Genomic DNA, 17,969 nt, shown 5'->3' on the forward strand with positions numbered 1-17,969 from the left:
ATGACTTACCTGGTGTTTGAGGAGACCAGACACGGAGAAACTCTGTGAGTCTGCTACTATTACGTCTGTCGCTGTGTTTATGACTTACCTGGTGTTTGAGGAGACCAGACACGGAGAAACTCTGTGAGTCTGCTACTATTACGTCTGTCGCTGTGTTTATGACTTACCTGGTGATTTAGGAGACCAGACACGGAGAAACTCTGTGAGTCCGCTACTATTACGTCTGTTGCTGTGTTGATGNATAGCAATAGGTCACTTGAGCTAAAGCTCAGGTGACCTAAAAACCTAGTAACACAGATTGTATAACACTTTACAACAGAACAGCTCCAGGGATACCTGGTGTTTTAGGAGACTGGACATGGAGAAACTCTATTAGTCTGCTACTATTACGTCTGTCGCTGTGTTTATGACTTACCTGGTGTTTGAGGAGACCAGACACGGAGAAACTCTGTGAGTCTGCTACTATTTCATCTGTCGCTGTGTTGATGACTTACCTGGTGTTTGAGGAGACCAGACACAGAGAAACTCTGTGAGTCTGCTACTATCACGTCTGTTGCTGTGTTGCTGACTTACCTGGTGTTTGAGGAGACCAGACACGGAGAAACTCTGTGAGTCTGCTACTATTTCATCTGTCGCTGTGTTTGTATAGACACTGTGAGTCTGCTACTATTACGTCTGTCGCTGTGTTGATGCCTTACCTGGTGTTTGAGGAGACCAGACACGGAGAAACTCTCTGAGTCTGCTACTATTACGTCTGTCGCTGTGTTGATGCCTTACCTGGTGTTTGAGGAGACCAGACACAGAGAAACTCTGTGAGTCTGCTACTATAACGTCTGTTGCTGTGTTTATGACTTACCTGGTGATTTAGGGGACCAGACATGGAGAAACTCTGTGAGTCTGCTACTATTAGGTCTGTGGCTGTGTTGATGACTTACCTGGTGTTTTAGGAGACCAGACACGGAGAAACTCTGTGAGGCTGCTACTATTACGTCTGTCGCTGTGTTTATGACTTACCTGGTGTTTGAGGAGCCCGGACACGGAGAAACTCTGTGAGTCTGCTACTATTTCATCTGTCGCTGTGTTGATGACTTTCCTGGTGTTTGAGGAGACCAGACACGGAGAAACTCTCTGAGTCTGCTACTATTACGTCTGTCGCTGTGTTGATGCCTTACCTGGTGTTTGAGGAGACCAGACACAGAGAACCTCTGTGAGTCTGCTACTATCACGTCTGTTGCTGTGTTGCTGACTTACCTGGTGTTTGAGGAGACCAGACGCGGAGAAACTCTGTGAGTCTGCTACTATTACGTCTGTGGCTGTGTTTATGACTTACCTGGTGTTTGAGGAGACCAGACACAGAGAAACTCTGTGAGTCTGCTACTATAACGTCTGTGGCTGTGTTTATGACTTACCTGATGTTTGAGGAGACCAGACACGGAGAAACTCTCTGAGTCTGCTACTATTACGTCTGTAGCTGTGTTTATGACTTACCTGGTGTTTGAGGAGCCCAGACACGGAGAAACTCTGTGAGTCTGCTACTATCACGTCTGTTGCTGTGTTACTGACTTACCTGGTGTTTGAGGAGACCAGACACAGAGAACCTCTGTGAGTCTGCTACTATCACGTCTGTTGCTGTGTTGCTGACTTCCCTGGTGTTTGAGGAGACCAGACACGGAGAAACTCTCTGAGTCTGCTACTATTACGTCTGTAGCTGTGTTTATGACTTACCTGGTGATTTAGGGGACCAGACATGGAGAAACTCTGTGAGTCTGCTACTATTACGTCTGTCGCTGTGTTGATGCCTTACCTGGTGTTTGAGGAGACCAGACACAGAGAACCTCTGTGAGTCTGCTACTATCACGTCTGTTGCTGTGTTACTGACTTACCTGGTGTTTGAGGAGACCAGACACAGAGAAACTCTGTGAGTCTGCTACTATCACGTCTGTTGCTGTGTTGCTGACTTACCTGGTGTTTGAGGAGACCAGACGCGGAGAAACTCTGTGAGTCTGCTACTATTTCATCTGTCGCTGTGTTTGTATAGACAACGACTACAGCATTTGGTGCCATTTTTGATGTGACAGCGACATCAAAGTCTGCTGTGTAGAGACCGGGTGGGGTCTGGACTGGACTAAGGATTCCATTCAAAAGCAGTATACCTTTAGCATGAACCTGTAAAGATTCGGAGAAAAACATGGAAACTCCAACGACATTTTTATGATTAAGTCCATGTTTGTATCAACAAAAAGTAAAAGAAAAAGGACATCTTGTCCTACTACTGGACAAACCGTGTGCATGATAAAGTTTATGTAAATGTATGACTAGCCAATAAAAAAAACATGGCACAGATCGGATTTAAAATCATTTGACATTACACCCATTGTCATGATGATATGGTCTTGATTTTACAGACATCAGAGTTGATGTACAGCCATTTTGTATTAATGATAACTCATGAAATAAAGTTTAAGCCATTAGACTTTTGGTGATGACGCACATAACCATGATTGTTTGAAATTTGATCTCCCAAAGCTTTGACCTTGACCACTCAAATATGTGACCTTGACCACTCAAAGCTGTGCATGACCTTGATGTTTGATGCAAAAAGGTGAAATGAAATTTATACAAACAACCTTTGTCATTTTTCACTGTATGAAATTTCTTGGACATTTGACCACAGAGTGACTTATGTGGTCATAAAGCTACAGCCCTTCAAAGTCTGCCCCAGCCCATACCTCCCTTCCCACCCAGTGAGGACTTAAAAGTCTGCCCAGCCCATACCTCCCTCCCCACCCAGTGAGGACTTCAAAGTCTGCCCCAGCCCATACATCCATCCCCACCCATTGAGGACTTAAAAGTCTGCCCCAGCCCATACCTCCATCCCCACCCCCTGAGGACTTCAAAGTCTGCCCCAGCCCATACCTCCCTCCCGACCCAGTGAGGACTTAAAATTCTGCCCCAGCCCATACCTCCATCCCCACCCAGTGAGGACTTCAAAGTCCGCCCCAGCCCATACATCCATCCCCACCCAGTGAGGACTTAAAAGAAATCAATTATAAAGTCATTATGTACATGTCCTGGTACTATGTTGAGGTCCAACCTAATTGGAGATTAATTGGAAATCTTTAGAAAGATTTAATTGAAATATTTCTTGTAAATTTTATAAGTATCGGTTACTATGATTAGTATCAATTATATTTCAACTACTATCATCAATTGTATTTACAATCTTATGTCACAATCATGAAATAAGCCATTACAGGTGACGACAGACCCGGTCAATGATGTAAGGGAGACCACTCTTGTAGACTTGGTACATTTACTTTAAGACGCAGTCCCTGCAATGTGCTTACGATTCTAAAAGCTAAAATAAATGTATGTACACTGTACCAAATAAATTCTTCAAGGTCTCGCTGTGGCATAAAACAGGTAAATTTTAGGGATTGTCACAGCCAGTTGTAAAGTCTGTCCCAGGGTACAGTAACTGCAGACATACACTGAATACAAATTTCGCTTTTAACTGTGACCTCAACCTAATTGGCTTAATTAGGAAAACAAATTGATTTTGTTTATTTGTTGAACTTTTTAGTAGATATTTTATGAGTGTAATAGAAATATGGATATAACATTAAAAACCTGAAGAAGACATAAGCTGATATATCAGACTTTAGGACTGTCTTCACGTAGTCCAGATAACGTTCCAGTGAATTTTTAAGAAAGGAAATAGACAAAGAGGACATAGCTGACTAGCAGTCACCTGATGAGAAACACTCCTTGAAGCCAAAGTTATTTTTGTAAATACTGAAATGTTTTAATGAAGATCTACCACTGGATATTTAAACATGATGTTGGTGGAAACAAATTCCCTCCTCTGATCAGAAGATATATCTTAAACTTCCAAACCTTGTGGATCTGCATAAGACAAAGTTTTTTACACATTTGACCCCTTCATTAAAAGTGGGTCAAAGTTATGTATTTGAACAAATTTGATACTATACCCTTCAAGGCTAGCAAGTAAGTTCAAAAAGGATTTCAAAATGGCTGCCATGGCAGCCATATTGGATTTCAAGTACACGCCAAAATAACAAGAATGTGTCAAGACCATGCACTGATCATTCCCACTTGAATGAGTTTCATCTTAATCAATTCAGTTCAATTTGAGTGTAGGTAAAGCTTGTTTTCATGATAGCTTTATTTAATTTCTGTCTAAAAAATGACAAGAATTGGTCTGGACCGTACACCCATCATTGCCATTAAATTTCAGTAACCATATTGGATTTCAAACCAACTCCAAAATAAGTGGCCTGGACTTTGTAGTGATCATTCCCATTCAGTGTGGCCCTAATCAGTACCGTTCTAGATCTACTGTCTGGAGTTTGTTTATACCTCGTAGAACACTGGTTCAGCTACAGTCGTCGTGACTCTAAAGGTGACAGCTTGACCAGCAGGCACTGTCTGAAACAGAAGAAAAATGGTTAAACAAAAATAGAAGTTTATAATTGACATTAACCAAGAACCTTCAAGGTGATCCAATCCCTCTCCTAACAACATATTACTATGCTACTAACTCGAGTTTTCTTCCAGATGTGACCATGCATGCACATTGATAAACTCTATCTATATTCAAACAAGAGGCCCAAATGGTCTGTATCACTCACATGTTTTCATCTCAAACCTGTGATAATGGTTGAATTCCTTAAAATAAACCAAATATCATTACTACACATTACAAATCTTTGTTGGGAGATTTTAATTCTTACTCCATTATGGTATTTTATGAATATTCAGTGTTTTTTAACCATACGACCTTCAAAGTTGGTCTAGGTCATTCGATCACGCTTTACAACCCTCCATGGCTACAGGCCAAGTATCATTGCCTGTGGCCTACAGGTCATTGCAGACAATTCCTTCAATCATGTAACAAATTTAACAAGTCATCACAAGTGAAGCCAATCCCCCCACATTCACACATTGTGACATATGTATGAGGAAATAAATAGAAAATTCAATGATTTGCTTTAATGACTGCATTCTTCAATGGTAATAGATTTTTATTTGGTTGAGGAATGAATTGGATAAAGTGACCTTGACCTTTATCACAGAAACCTTAATCGCAAACTTGTTCAAGGTATTGTCATTTCAAACACTTGTATCTAGTTTCATGAAATTTTGTTGAGGAAAGAAGTTGGTAGAGCAATGGGATTTTTTTACTAATAATAGTAACAGTGACCTTGACCTTCAACATAGAAACCTGAAACGCTAACTTAATTGTTCATGGCATTGCCATATCAAACACTTGTAATGATCGACCCCCCTCTCTTTTAACTCTCCAGTAATGACTTCTCCCCTGACCCTCTAGTAATGATTTCTCCCTCAAAACCTCAGGTAATGATTTCTTAAACTTAACCCCAATAATAATTGCTCCCCTTAACCCTCAGTAACCTAATGATTTCTCCCCTTAACCCTCAATAAGGATTTCTCCCCTTAACCCTTAGTAAGGATTTCTCCCTTAACCCTCTGGTAATGATTTCTTCCACTATTCAACTAACCCTCCAGTAATGATTCCTTCCCTAACCCTCTGATTTCTGACCCTCTGCCCCACCAGTAATGACTTCTGCCCCACCCTAAAGATATGCCCCCCACACGCACACAAAGTTATAACTCTAATGCTCCAGTCACAATTTCCAAAACCTTAGATTATTGGCTTTCTCCCAACCCCAAAGAAATGGCTGTACTCTCTCTACCATAATGCAATGATTTCCCCCCTTAACCCCCTCTCCCCTAATGCCTTATCCCCTACCAAAAAAGTAATGACTTCTAAACCCAGTAAGAATGACCTCTCACCCCCACCCCAAGAAAGGACAGCCAAAAACAAATGATATGATCAGAAAGATGCTACAAGACTGGACAGTGCATGTGTACCTATTAGCCTAGTATTCTGGAGCAGTGCCTTTCCTGTCTCACTATGACAGGTTAAGCTAGGCGGTGTTGTGTACTGCTATCCCCCCTCTCTCCCCTCCCTTGCATTGATCAATCTAAAATTGACAGAATCCTGACAATGCATAATTGTAGAAACCAAAAGACAAGCTGTAGAAACTACTTGTTGTCTGGGAAATACTCTACGATACTGTCGAAATACCTGTTCAACGTCTCCATTAATACGTATACCAAGTCCTGCATGCTGTATAAATCATAAATTCAAACGTTTCTGGAGAAAAAGTAATACTGTATATGAAGTATTCGCTTGAACAAGTTAAAAAATAATTTTAAATAATTTAAACTAGAACACTGACAGGTCAGTAAGGGCCCCGTCTTGTGGCAATATATCCCCCATCATCATCAAGAAGCAATCTGCCCATATGACTGAGCTTGATGTTTGACATTTGGACTTCAAAAAGAATCGCAAGGAAGCAAAATATACATTTTACATGTACTATGATGTGAGTCTTGTTTCCTTCCGTCTCCATATTTGCTGGGCTAACAGAAATGTAATTACCGGTGCAATACTCGTTTGTTAGCTTTGATTTGTTTTATTTCACCTTATATACGTCCTCCATCAAGAGCCAGGGTCAAAGTCAGAGATCCACTTTGTCTTTGACCTTTGGACCCAAATGACCTTGACCATTAACCCAGTGACCCTGATCTTTGGTCAGTTGACATATTCTTTAATTCCGACCAACTTTGCTTCTTAATATCATAACAAAATGTTAATCAGTAAAAAATACCATATTTGACCTTGACCCTTTGAACCCCATAACCTGGACCTAAGGTCAGTTGACTCTGTGTTAAGTTCTGAACAACATTGCTTCATAATAACATAACAAAATGTTCATCAGGGAAAAGGTAAAAAAAATAACCTTCACCTTTGACCCAGTGACCTTGACCTTTGGTCAATTGACTCCTTGTTTAATTCTGAGCAATATTGCTTCAAAGTGTCATAGCGAAATGTTCACCAGTGAAAAGATACAAAATTTAACCTTGACCCCTGACCCAATGACCTTGACCTTTGGTCAGTTGACTCCTTGTTTAATTCTGATCAACTTTGCTTCATAATGTCATAACAAAATGTTCATCAGTGAAAAGATGTAAAATTGACCTTGACCTTTGAACCTAATGACCTTAACCTTTGACATTGACTTTTTACCTCAATGTGTATTTTTGTGAACTGAACATCTTGACCAAGTTTCATGTACATTGGTGAATAAATACTAAAGTTATCAGCCAGGAACAAAATTTGTGGACGGACAGACAGACAGAGTGATTACTATAGGGCACCCGTATCTCCGATACGGGGCCCTAACAAATAAATATATCTTTCCCATTTTAATGATTGATATACATATATTGTTGAGCTACATTTCAAATTAAAATTAATAAGCAAAATTGTTTTCATAACAAGAGGCCCAGGGGCCTTAATAGCTCACCTGGTATTTTATTTTTCAATTTAAAACCTGCTGAGTACCATTCAGGTTTATCAAAGGAGTACAAGTAACAAAGTTGCATCTTCCATTTATAAATATTCAATTCCCTTTGCCCAAAGATTCTCTAAAACAAGTTTGGTTAGGTTAAAATCCCTTCAACGGTACAGAAGGAGAAGGATCTTTAATGTTTTCCTCTATTTCCCCTAATGGGCCCCACTAATCTGCCCCAAAGAAGGGGAATCCACACACCTCAGTTTAAACAAAATTGATTCTTTTCTCCCTAAGCATGCTTCAGACTGCATTTGGTTTAAATCCCTTCACTTGTATAGTAGGAGAAAAAAAATCCTCTATTTCCCCTATTGGGCCCCGCTCCTATGCCGCCAGAAGGCCCACACCCTCCGTTTATACAAACTTGAGTCTCCTTTGTCCAAAGATGCTCTAGGACAAATTTGGTCAAAATCCTTCAATTGGTTGAGGAGAAGATTTTTAAAGATTTACCTATTTTCCCCTATTTGGCCCCGTCCCTCTGCCCCCAGGGGGACCATACCCTCCGTTCATACAAAACTGAGAACCCTTTGGCCAATGATGCTCCAGACCAAATTTGGTCAAAATCCCTTCATCGGTACAAAAGGAGAAGGATATTTGATGTTTTCCTCTATTTCCCCTAATGGGCCCCACCCATCTGCCCTTAGAAGGAGGCCCACACACCTCAGTTTATACAAAATTGATTCTTTTGTCCCTAATCATGCTTCAGACTGCATTTGGTTAAAATCCCTTCACTTGTATAGCAGGAGAAAAAAAATCCTCTATTTCCCCTATTGGGCCCCGCCCCTCCGCCCCCAGAGGGGCCACACCCTCCGTTTATACAAACTTGAGTCTTCTTTGTCCAAAGATGCTCTAGGACAAATTTGGTCAAAATCCTTCAATTGGTTGAGAAGAAGAACATTTTTAAAGATTTACCTTTTTTCCCCTTATTTAGCCCCGCCCCTCTGCCCCGAGGGGGGGCTATACCGTCCGTTTATACAAAACTGAGAACCCTTTGGCCAATGATGCTCCTGACCAAGCTTCAGACTGCATTTGGTTTAAATCCCTTCACTTGTATAGTAGGAGAGAAAAAATCCTCTACTTCCCCTATTTGGCCCCGCCCCTCTGCCCCCAAAGAGGCCACACCCTCCGTTTATACAAACTTGAGTCTCCTTTGTCCAAAGATGCTCTAGGACAAATTTGGTCAAAATTCTTCTATTGGTTGAGAAGAAGAAGATTTTTAAAGATTTACCTATTTTCCCCCTATTTGGCCCCGCCCCTCTGCCCCCAGGGGGGTTATACCCTCCGTTTATACAAAACTGAGAACCCTTTGGCCAATGATGCTCCTGACCAAATTTGGTCAAAATCCTCTGAGCCATTCAGGACAAGTAGCATTTTAAAGGAAAAAGTTGACGGACGCCGGACGCCGGACGCCGGACGCTGCACCATGGGATAAGCTCACATGGCCCTTCGGGCCAGGTGAGCTAATAAAAGGGATTCAAATACTATATTAAATTAATTAAGCAGATGAATTTTCTTTTGACATTTTCTGAAAGATAATTTAGAGTTCACACTCTATAAACATTCAATTTATATCTAATTTATTTTCAATTTCAGTAATTTCATTTTCTTCCCAAGAAGAACCCATATACTGAGAGAGGTGAACATCAAAATCTTTAATTCCCATTAAGTCATCACTCAAAACCTAACAGTGCCAACAACCATCATCATTTAGTGTCAACAACCTTCATCACTAAGTGTCAACAACCCTCAACTCTTAGTGTCAACAACCCTCAACTCTTAGTGTCAACAACCCTCAATTCTTAGTGTTAACAACCCTCATCACTTAGTGTCAACAACCCTCAACTCTTAGTGTCAACAACCGTCATCACTTAGTGTCAACAACCCTTGTCACTTAGTGTCAACAACCTTCATCACTCAGTGTCAACAACACTCATCACTTAGTGTCAACAACCCTCATCACTAAGTGTTAACAACCCTCGTCACTTAGTGTCAACAACCCTCAACTCTTAGTGTCAACAACCTTCCTCACTTAGTGTCAACAATTTTAATCACTTATTGTCAACAACCCTCATTATTTGGTGTCTAACAACCCTCAACACTTAGTGTCAACATCCCTCATCATTTAGTGTCAACAATCTTTTCACATAGTGTCAACATCCTTAATCAATTGATGTCAACAACTCACAACATACCTCAACACTTGGTGTCAACAAAACTATCAAAATCCAAGACGGTCACCTGTTGGCCATTTGGTAATTCCAATCAGTCTCAAAAGTAATTATGCACAACTGTAGACCAAGGGGAACCCCAATATAAAATTTGAGAAAGATCCCTCCAGTATTTAATGTGATGTAGAGATAACAAACTTTAACTGTCAAAATCCAAGATGGCCACCTGTTGGCTGACCAAACACGATGTGTATTTTTTTTTTTTAATTATTGAAGAAATGGAATGTGTCAGTGCCTATTAACTCAGGGTCTATACAGTAATATTTCCCAGGAAATTCAGCCAACTAAACGTTTTCTCCAGGAATCTGTCTGGATTTATGGGGATCAGTTATCTGGTAATGGTAGGGCTACAAGCAAACTCCTAATGGTGTCAGACTAAGATTACATAAGCTTATGCGATAGTTTTTAAAATTCAGGCAGCATGTTTTTAATTTTTCAAATTATTGAAAATAAATAGAGTGTCCTTTTGGGATGGTTTATGAAGAAAATTCTATTGCAACTGTAATTTGTGACTGAAAAAAATAAGGTTTAAGGCCCAGAACTTGTACATGAAGAGATTTAAGACAGAAGACAGAGACAAGTGAATTACCTGTTCCTACGACGACAGCCTTGTTTGGCACACTGTTTAGTGACTGAAAGTTTTCACATTATTAGATTTCAATGTGTTGAGTTTTGTATCCTTGCTACCATATCTTTACACATGTCTTCCACGGCAAACACAAAACAGCAGCATTTATAATAATTTGCTTTTAGTAGAAAATTGCCCTTTTTTTGTACCCTTTTCCTGGTACCATGCCCTAAAGCTTGCTCAGCTATATGGAGCCACTCAGATCAATGTTACCCGGTAAACAAACTTGGATTTGTGTCCAGGTCTTTGTAGATGTGACAAGTAGTGTGGAGAATATGTGCTCAGTTTCCAGGACCTGCATCAAATTCCATTATAATTGGTAGACAAAATAGGGCATTCCTAAGTATTCAATTTCAAAACTAGATATTTAAAAATATTACATAGATCTATACTTCACAGGCAAGTTTTAAGTATATATATCTCCTACAACACAGCATATCCTCACTAAACAACATCAGGGCTTCCTCTGTAAGGTCCGGATATAATTCAATCATGTCATCAATCACTGTGAGGATATTCTTACTCCACAGTAAAAGAATCTCCTTCTGAGAGAGTTCCAAACTAAGACTTGACCTACAAAAATCTAAAATATTGCAATTTCAATTTTGTTTATAATACACTAGAATACATGTGCTTATAACACTCAAGTGATTCTCAATTATTGAATTGAAAGTATAAGGGAGATAACTCTAGCACAAATCACAGGTATAATGTGTAAGGCAGTATATAACCTTAACTCTAACACAAATCACAGGTATAATGTGTATGGTAGTATATAACCTTAACTCTAACACAAATCACAAGTATGATATGTGCGTGGTTGTATTTGATAACCTTAACTCTAACACAAATCACAGGTATAATATGTAAGGTAGCATATACCATTAACCCTAACACAATTCACATGTGTAAGGTAGGGTCATTTATTCAAATATTTAGTTCATTCAGAGTTGAATATTTAAGTTTTCAGATCTATTAGATTTTTGTGGGAGGCTTCAATCTTTTTTCCCTTTTTTCAAAATCAGCACATTTTTGTTTTTGTTTAATGCACAAATTAACCTTAAATATAACATTTTTCAATTTATACATTACTTCAAATTTGTTATGACTTTGCGTGTATTACATTTACCGGTGTGTTAACACTATATAGAGTACACTATACAGGAACCCATTCTACTACAGGCTTGTTAATTAGGCAGCGTCCATGCTAAGGTTAATTAGGTGCTTTCACCTGTAATTAGCATTATTGAAGGAAAGGTCACTGTTGCCAAATTATTGGCATGGAAAACATTGAGCTGTAAATTGATCAATGGAGAGCTTGGAATTTCTCTGATAAAAAATTGTGAATGCACTATATTGACTGGCGTATGTGTTGCATAGTTTGTTATAATTACCTGGCCCCGGCAGCTCAGAGGCTGGTTATCTTTACCAGTGGTTAGAGAAAAATTCAATCTGTTGTCAATACAGAGCAAAATGAATCCTCCACACACATCAATCTGGTCAGCCTCAATATATCTAATGCTGTCAAATGATTTCAGATGTTCTTGATTTTCGTCTATTCATAATTTTAAAATTCCCCCTAACCAGTGAACCAACCATTGAGAGACCTGTACCAGAAGGGGTGTTGGTAACTCCCATTTGTTTAGATGGACCTGACTCAAGTCTTGTTGGTAACTATCATTTGTTTAGACAGACCTAACTCAAGTCTTGTTGGTAACTCCCATTTGTTAAGATAGACCTGACTCAAGTCTTGTTGGTAAATACTCCCATTTGTTTAGACAGACCTGCCCCAAGTCTTGTTGGTAACTCCCATTTGTTAAGATAGACCTGACTCAAGTCTTGTTGGTAAATACTCCCATTTGTTTAGACAGCCCTGACCCAAGTCTTGTTGGTAACTCCCATTTGTTAAGATAGACCTGACTCAAGTCTTGTTGGTAAATACTCCCATTTGTTTAGACAGACCTGACTCAAGGCTTGTTGGTAACTCCCATTTGTTTTGACAGACCTGACTCAAGTCTTGTTGGTAACTCCCAATTGTTTAGACAGACCTGACTCAAGTCTTGTTGGTAACTCCCATTTGTTTGGACAGACCTGACTCAAGTCTTGTTGTTATTTATCCCATTTGTTTAGACAGACCTGACTCAAGTCTTGTTGGTATGAAGGCTGATTTGCTTCCATTAAACTGTTTCTTTCAGAACCTATCAAGACCCTTTTAGACTTGTTAACACAACAAAGCTGTTCCTACATCAGTCCTTTTCACAGGCAATTGATTAGAGTAATTCATTTAATTCTGCCATAAAAATTGGCATCCCATCCTTAACCATATGATGTTTGGATTGTTGTGGGGGTCCTGAGGAGGCCGCGCCCATGCTGCTATATTACAGTAGATTCTGTGTAGTTACAGGTGATGGGCCATTACTACAGACTTAATGTTACAGAGCTATGTCAGTAATTTATAGCTAAGATGTGTTTTGGATGAAGACCCGCAACAATTTGTTCATTAAGTCAGATAAGTCAGAAAACTCTGAACCCCAGATATCCTTGATAGTTTTCAAAAGCTTGAGTGATCTGAAAAAACCCTGTTTTACTCTAAACCCCAAATATCTAGATATTTTCGGAAAGCTTGAATGATCTAGAGAAATCCTGTCTTACTCATGCTGAAACACTTATCCAGCATGAAATCCTCGGACCCTGAACACCAGATTTCTCTGGATATCCAGTTTAATATCGTCATCGGTATCCAGGGATATGTGTCTATAGAGACAGAGAAATCTGGAGATATCACATAATTACTAGCCACAGGATTACACAATATTCCAGGGATATCCATGTAGTTTTAAACAGGAGCTGCTCCTTTGCTACTGATGTTGATTGGGTAGGGGTAAGTCATACTTCAACAGTGTTAGAGGTTTACATGGCGAGATATTTTTGACAGGCGCCGTGTAACCTCTAACTGCCCATAGCTGATTTTCCTGATGCTGACGATTAAATGTTCAATGTTCGGATTTAGAAAAAGTATAATGTGTTAACATACATTTAAATGTTCAACAGGCTCCAATAAATATTCTGTTCAATAAATAGATGATTAAATGAGAAGAATTTCGTGTCAAAGACATAAATTATGAGGTTTTCCTCTGACGAAGTGAAGCAGTCAAGATTTGTTCGTGATTTTCCAGTTAATACAAAAATGAATTACATGTAATGTTCTACAAGCGGAATACAAACAAACTCTCTATCATTTTGTTCCTGTTTGAAATCCCCCCGCCATGTTAACTGTTAACCACTCAAGTGAGTTTTTCAAGTCACATAACAAAATTGGACAGAAAAACCTGAATATCATCCTGTAGGAAACATTCGTCTGGATTGCATGTAAGTTGTTACAGTTATAATCCTCACAGCTGCTGAATTCAGGTCTTAATTGACAATCCAATGAAATATGTTTGCTGGTATTCCTGCCAGGGTTAAGCTGCCCTGATCAATTCTGTCACGTTTCTGCGGCCTATCATATCTATTTCTGGTTTTCAAAGGGAGGAGAGGGTCAATTTATGTTTGATTTCACCAGAACAGGTGAAGTAGAATGAGTAACAGATGTATCGTTATCTGGAAGGTATATGTTGTACGGAAAAAGAACCAAAATCAAAAGTCATTCCATTTCAACAAATTTTATTTCCTTTAGAAAAAGGATTGAACAACATTCTCTTGACTCTTTGACAAGACGTTATAATTCAAGACAGGAGGCCACTTTTTTAAATCATTAAAGAAGTGTTATGGCTCTATTGATTTAAACGTATAAAGTGCTGTTAATAGTGTTTAATGAGAGACAGTAAAGATAGTTTTACATTGTGGAATGACAAACCTCACTTGGCTGTGGGGGGAAAGCCTGTTTTATAATATGAATGACATTCCATGAAGTTGTACTTCAGAACAAACACTTACTTTTATATTTTGATGTAGTTTATTTTCCGGTCTCGGCTGATGACAGGGGCTGCACCGCTGAGGGTCCTGATGAATGGGACCTCAGTGCAAATAATGTATTGATGGCTGTGTAGCTTGTAAAAACTGGTAAATTTTTGGCAATAATGGAATAGAACTAAATGCCCTATCTTGTGCTCGGGACTGAAATACACACTTTACGTAAAAACGTTGAGAGAAATATTTGAAATCCTCACCTTTTCATATTAGTTCACATTGAATTTTCCCCATACCCATACATTTTACCAAACACCCGTATTTTATGACTGAGACAAATTCTCAGTCATTCCAGACGTTACATAAACTATTTCAATTTTGGAGAATTCAATTTGTGAAGATTTATTTTATAGATTTAAAACTATAGGGTTCTGACAGTGTTGATAGAATATTTCCTTTTGTAAGGTGAACTCATAAATGTTGCTGGAAACTAACACCTTAGGATGAACCTCAAAACCTAAACTAAAACCTCAAAACCTTAACCAAAACCTCAAAACCTTAACCAAAACCTCAAAACCTTAACCAAAACCACAAAACCTTAACCAAAACCTCAAAACCTTAACCAAAACTTAAAACAAAACCTTAACTTAAACCTCAAAACCTAAACTAAAACCCCAAAACCTTAACCAAAACCTCAAAACCTTAACCAAAACCTCAAAACCTTAACCAAACCTTAAACCAAAACCTTAACTTAAACCTCAAAACCTAAACCAAAACCCCAAAACCTTAACCAAAACCTCAAAACCTTAACTAAAACCTCAAAACCTTAACCAAATCTACAAATCACCTCAAAACCTCAAACAAAACATCTATTACCAGCTAAAATCTCCAACATAAGCATAGTAAAAACCTCATATCTTTAAGAATTGAAGGCTCTTAACTATAGCCAAAACCTTAAGATTTTAAATATTGAAAGTTTCTGTGAAAATTTCTTAACTTTTAGTCAAAACTACATAATTATGTTGTCAAAACTTCGAAACTGTAGTCAAAGCCTTAAAAGTTCAGTCAAAAACCTTTGAATTGTTAGTCAAAGCAACTAGTTTCCGTCAATGGTTTATTCAAATTGCTGAAAAGTTTGCCAATACTTAAAAAGTTCAACTAAAAATATCTTTAAAATTTAATCAGAATCTGCTCATCTCTTGGTACATGACCAGCCTGCTGAATAACAACATCAACATTGTTCCCTATAGGTACCTTGTTTTATTACAGTTTTCTGTCCTTAAAAAAGATAAGACATTGCTGCCATCCATCAGATTTGTAATCCATAGGTCCAGTCATATATCAAACACTGGTCAGTTCTGGCCAAACGTTGGTCAATATCTTGGTCATTCATTGATCTATGGTGGGTTGGAAAGAAACCAGTTCACATGATTGATTGACATATAATGTAACAATGAGAATGGCATCCCACTACCCGACAGATCTCTTAATAATAGGCCAGGCAACCTCACAACACTGTCACAGCCATATTGTACTTTATGTTTAAACACAACCCCACAACACTGTCACAGCAATATTGTACTTTATGTTAAAAAACAACCTCACACTGTCAGAGCCATATTGTACTTTATTTTTAAACACAACCTCACACTGTCACACCCATATTGTTCTTTATGTTTAAACACAACCACACAACACGGTCACAGCCATATTGTACTATATGTTTAAACACAACCTCACAACACTGTCACAGCCATATTGTACTAATATGTTCAAACATTCCATTGCTTCTGAATTAAGCAACCAGATTGGATACAAAAATAAGAACTAAGGATTTGATGTCAATCCTATTTATCAAAGATAATATGAACTTCAAAATCTAGCCAAAATGAAAGCCACCACAAGCTGTGTAGGACACCTTTAACAGGTTGTCTATAGCCACAATAAGCTGTGTAGGGCACCTTTAACAGGCTGTCTATAGCCACAATAACCTGTGTACGGCACGTTTAACAGGCTGTCTATCGCCACAATAAGCCGCGTAGGGCACCTTTAACATGCTGTCTATAGCCACAGCAAGCTGTGTAGGACACCGTTAACAGGCTGTCTATAGCAACAATAAGCTGTGTAGGACACCGTTAACAGGCTGTCTATCGCCACAATAAGCCGCGTAGGGCACCTTTAAGAGGCTGTCTATAGCCACACTAAGCTGTGTAGGGCTCCTTTAACAGGCTGTCGATAGCCACAATAAGCGGTGTAGGGCACCTTTAAGAGGCTGTCTATAGCCAAAGTAAGCTGTGTAGGACACCGTTAACAGGCTGTCTATCGCCACAATAAGCCGCGTAGGGCACCTTTAAGAGGCTGTCTATAGCCAAAGTAAGCTGTGTAGGGCACCTTAACAGGCTGTCTATCGCCACAATAAGCCGCGTAGGGCACCTTTAAGAGGCTGTCTATAGCCAAAGTAAGCTGTGTAGGACACCTTTAACAGATTGTCTATAGCCACAATAAGCTTTGTAGGGCACCTTTACCAGGCTGTCTATAGCCATAATAAGCTTTGTAGGACACCTTTAACATGCTGTCTATAGCCACACTAAGCTGTGTAGGGCCCCTTTAACAGGCTGTCGATAGCCACAATAAGCTGTGCAGGACACCTTTAACAGATTGTCTATAGCCACAATAACCTGTGTACGGCACGTTTAACAGGCTGTCTAGAGCCACAATAAGCTGTGAAGGGCACCTTTAACAGGCGGTCTATAGCCACAATAAGCGGTGTAGGGCACCTTTACCAGGCTGTCTATAGCAACAATAAGCTGTGTAGGGCACCTTAACAGGCTGTCTATATCCACAGTAAGCTGTGTAGGGCACCTTTAACAGGCGGTCTATAGCCACAATATGCTGTGTAGGACACCGTTAACAGGCTGTCTATCGCCACAATAAGCCGCGTAGGGCACCTTTAAGAGGCTGTCTATAGCCACACTAAGCTGTGTAGGACACCTTTAACAGGCTGTCGATAGCCACAATAAGCTCTGTAGGACACCTTTAACATGCTGTCTATAGCCACACTAAGCTGTGTAGGGCACCTTAACAGGCTGTCTATAGCCACAGTAAGCTGTGTAGGGCACCTTAACAGGCTGTCTACAGCCACAATAAGCTCTGTAGGACACCTTTAACAGATTGTCTATAGCCACAATATGCTGTGTAGGGCCCATTTAACAGGCTGTATACAGCCACAATAAGCTGTGTAGGGCACCTTTAACAGGCTGTCTATAGCCATAAGTTGTCTAACAACCTTATTTTTATTTGTCGCAAAAGTTACTGAAATAGCAACAAAAAGTCTTACTCCTTGCGGAGACTATGATCCATTGAGCATGATCATGATGATAAACAAGAGGCCCATGGGCCTTAACGGTCACCTGATATATTTATACAGAGAGTTGATTTTGTTTTTAACATGAACAGAAATATTATTCAAAGTTACAAAAAACAATAAAACCACCTTATTCAATATCTAGCATACAGATTTCAGACTAAAAAGGATTTGAAACTAGCACCTCTGATTCTAAACAAGGAAAATGAAGAAATTTTAGCACACTGACTCCTTTGAGCCCCACCCTACAGCCCTTGGGGGTAGGGCTGGCTCAAAATTTTCAAAGTATCAAACTGTCAATTCAAGGTTATAATTCCAATCAAGTTATTAACATGTAATATTCAAAGTATCATTTGCCATTATAAACCATAATAAAT

At 39.3% G+C, this 17,969-nt stretch overlaps 1 protein-coding gene across 1 annotated transcript in view; it reads right to left on the reverse strand.

Annotated features, from left to right (window-relative positions):
- Window positions 1-17,969, reverse strand: part of LOC110451305 (CD109 antigen-like) — a gene marked incomplete at its 5' end in the record, with an annotated part of 299,728 nt that overhangs the window by 4,893 nt on the left and 276,866 nt on the right. The window contains 2 exons of the mRNA XM_021499236.1: window positions 1,963-2,166; window positions 4,381-4,449. Of these exons, the coding sequence (XP_021354911.1) occupies window positions 1,963-2,166; window positions 4,381-4,449 (273 nt within the window). The remainder of the gene's footprint in view (window positions 1-1,962; window positions 2,167-4,380; window positions 4,450-17,969) is intronic.

This window comes from Mizuhopecten yessoensis, unplaced genomic scaffold (genome assembly GCF_002113885.1).
Source record: "Mizuhopecten yessoensis strain PY_sf001 unplaced genomic scaffold, ASM211388v2 scaffold5927, whole genome shotgun sequence".
NCBI classification, from domain to species: Eukaryota; Metazoa; Mollusca; class Bivalvia; order Pectinida; family Pectinidae; genus Mizuhopecten; species Mizuhopecten yessoensis.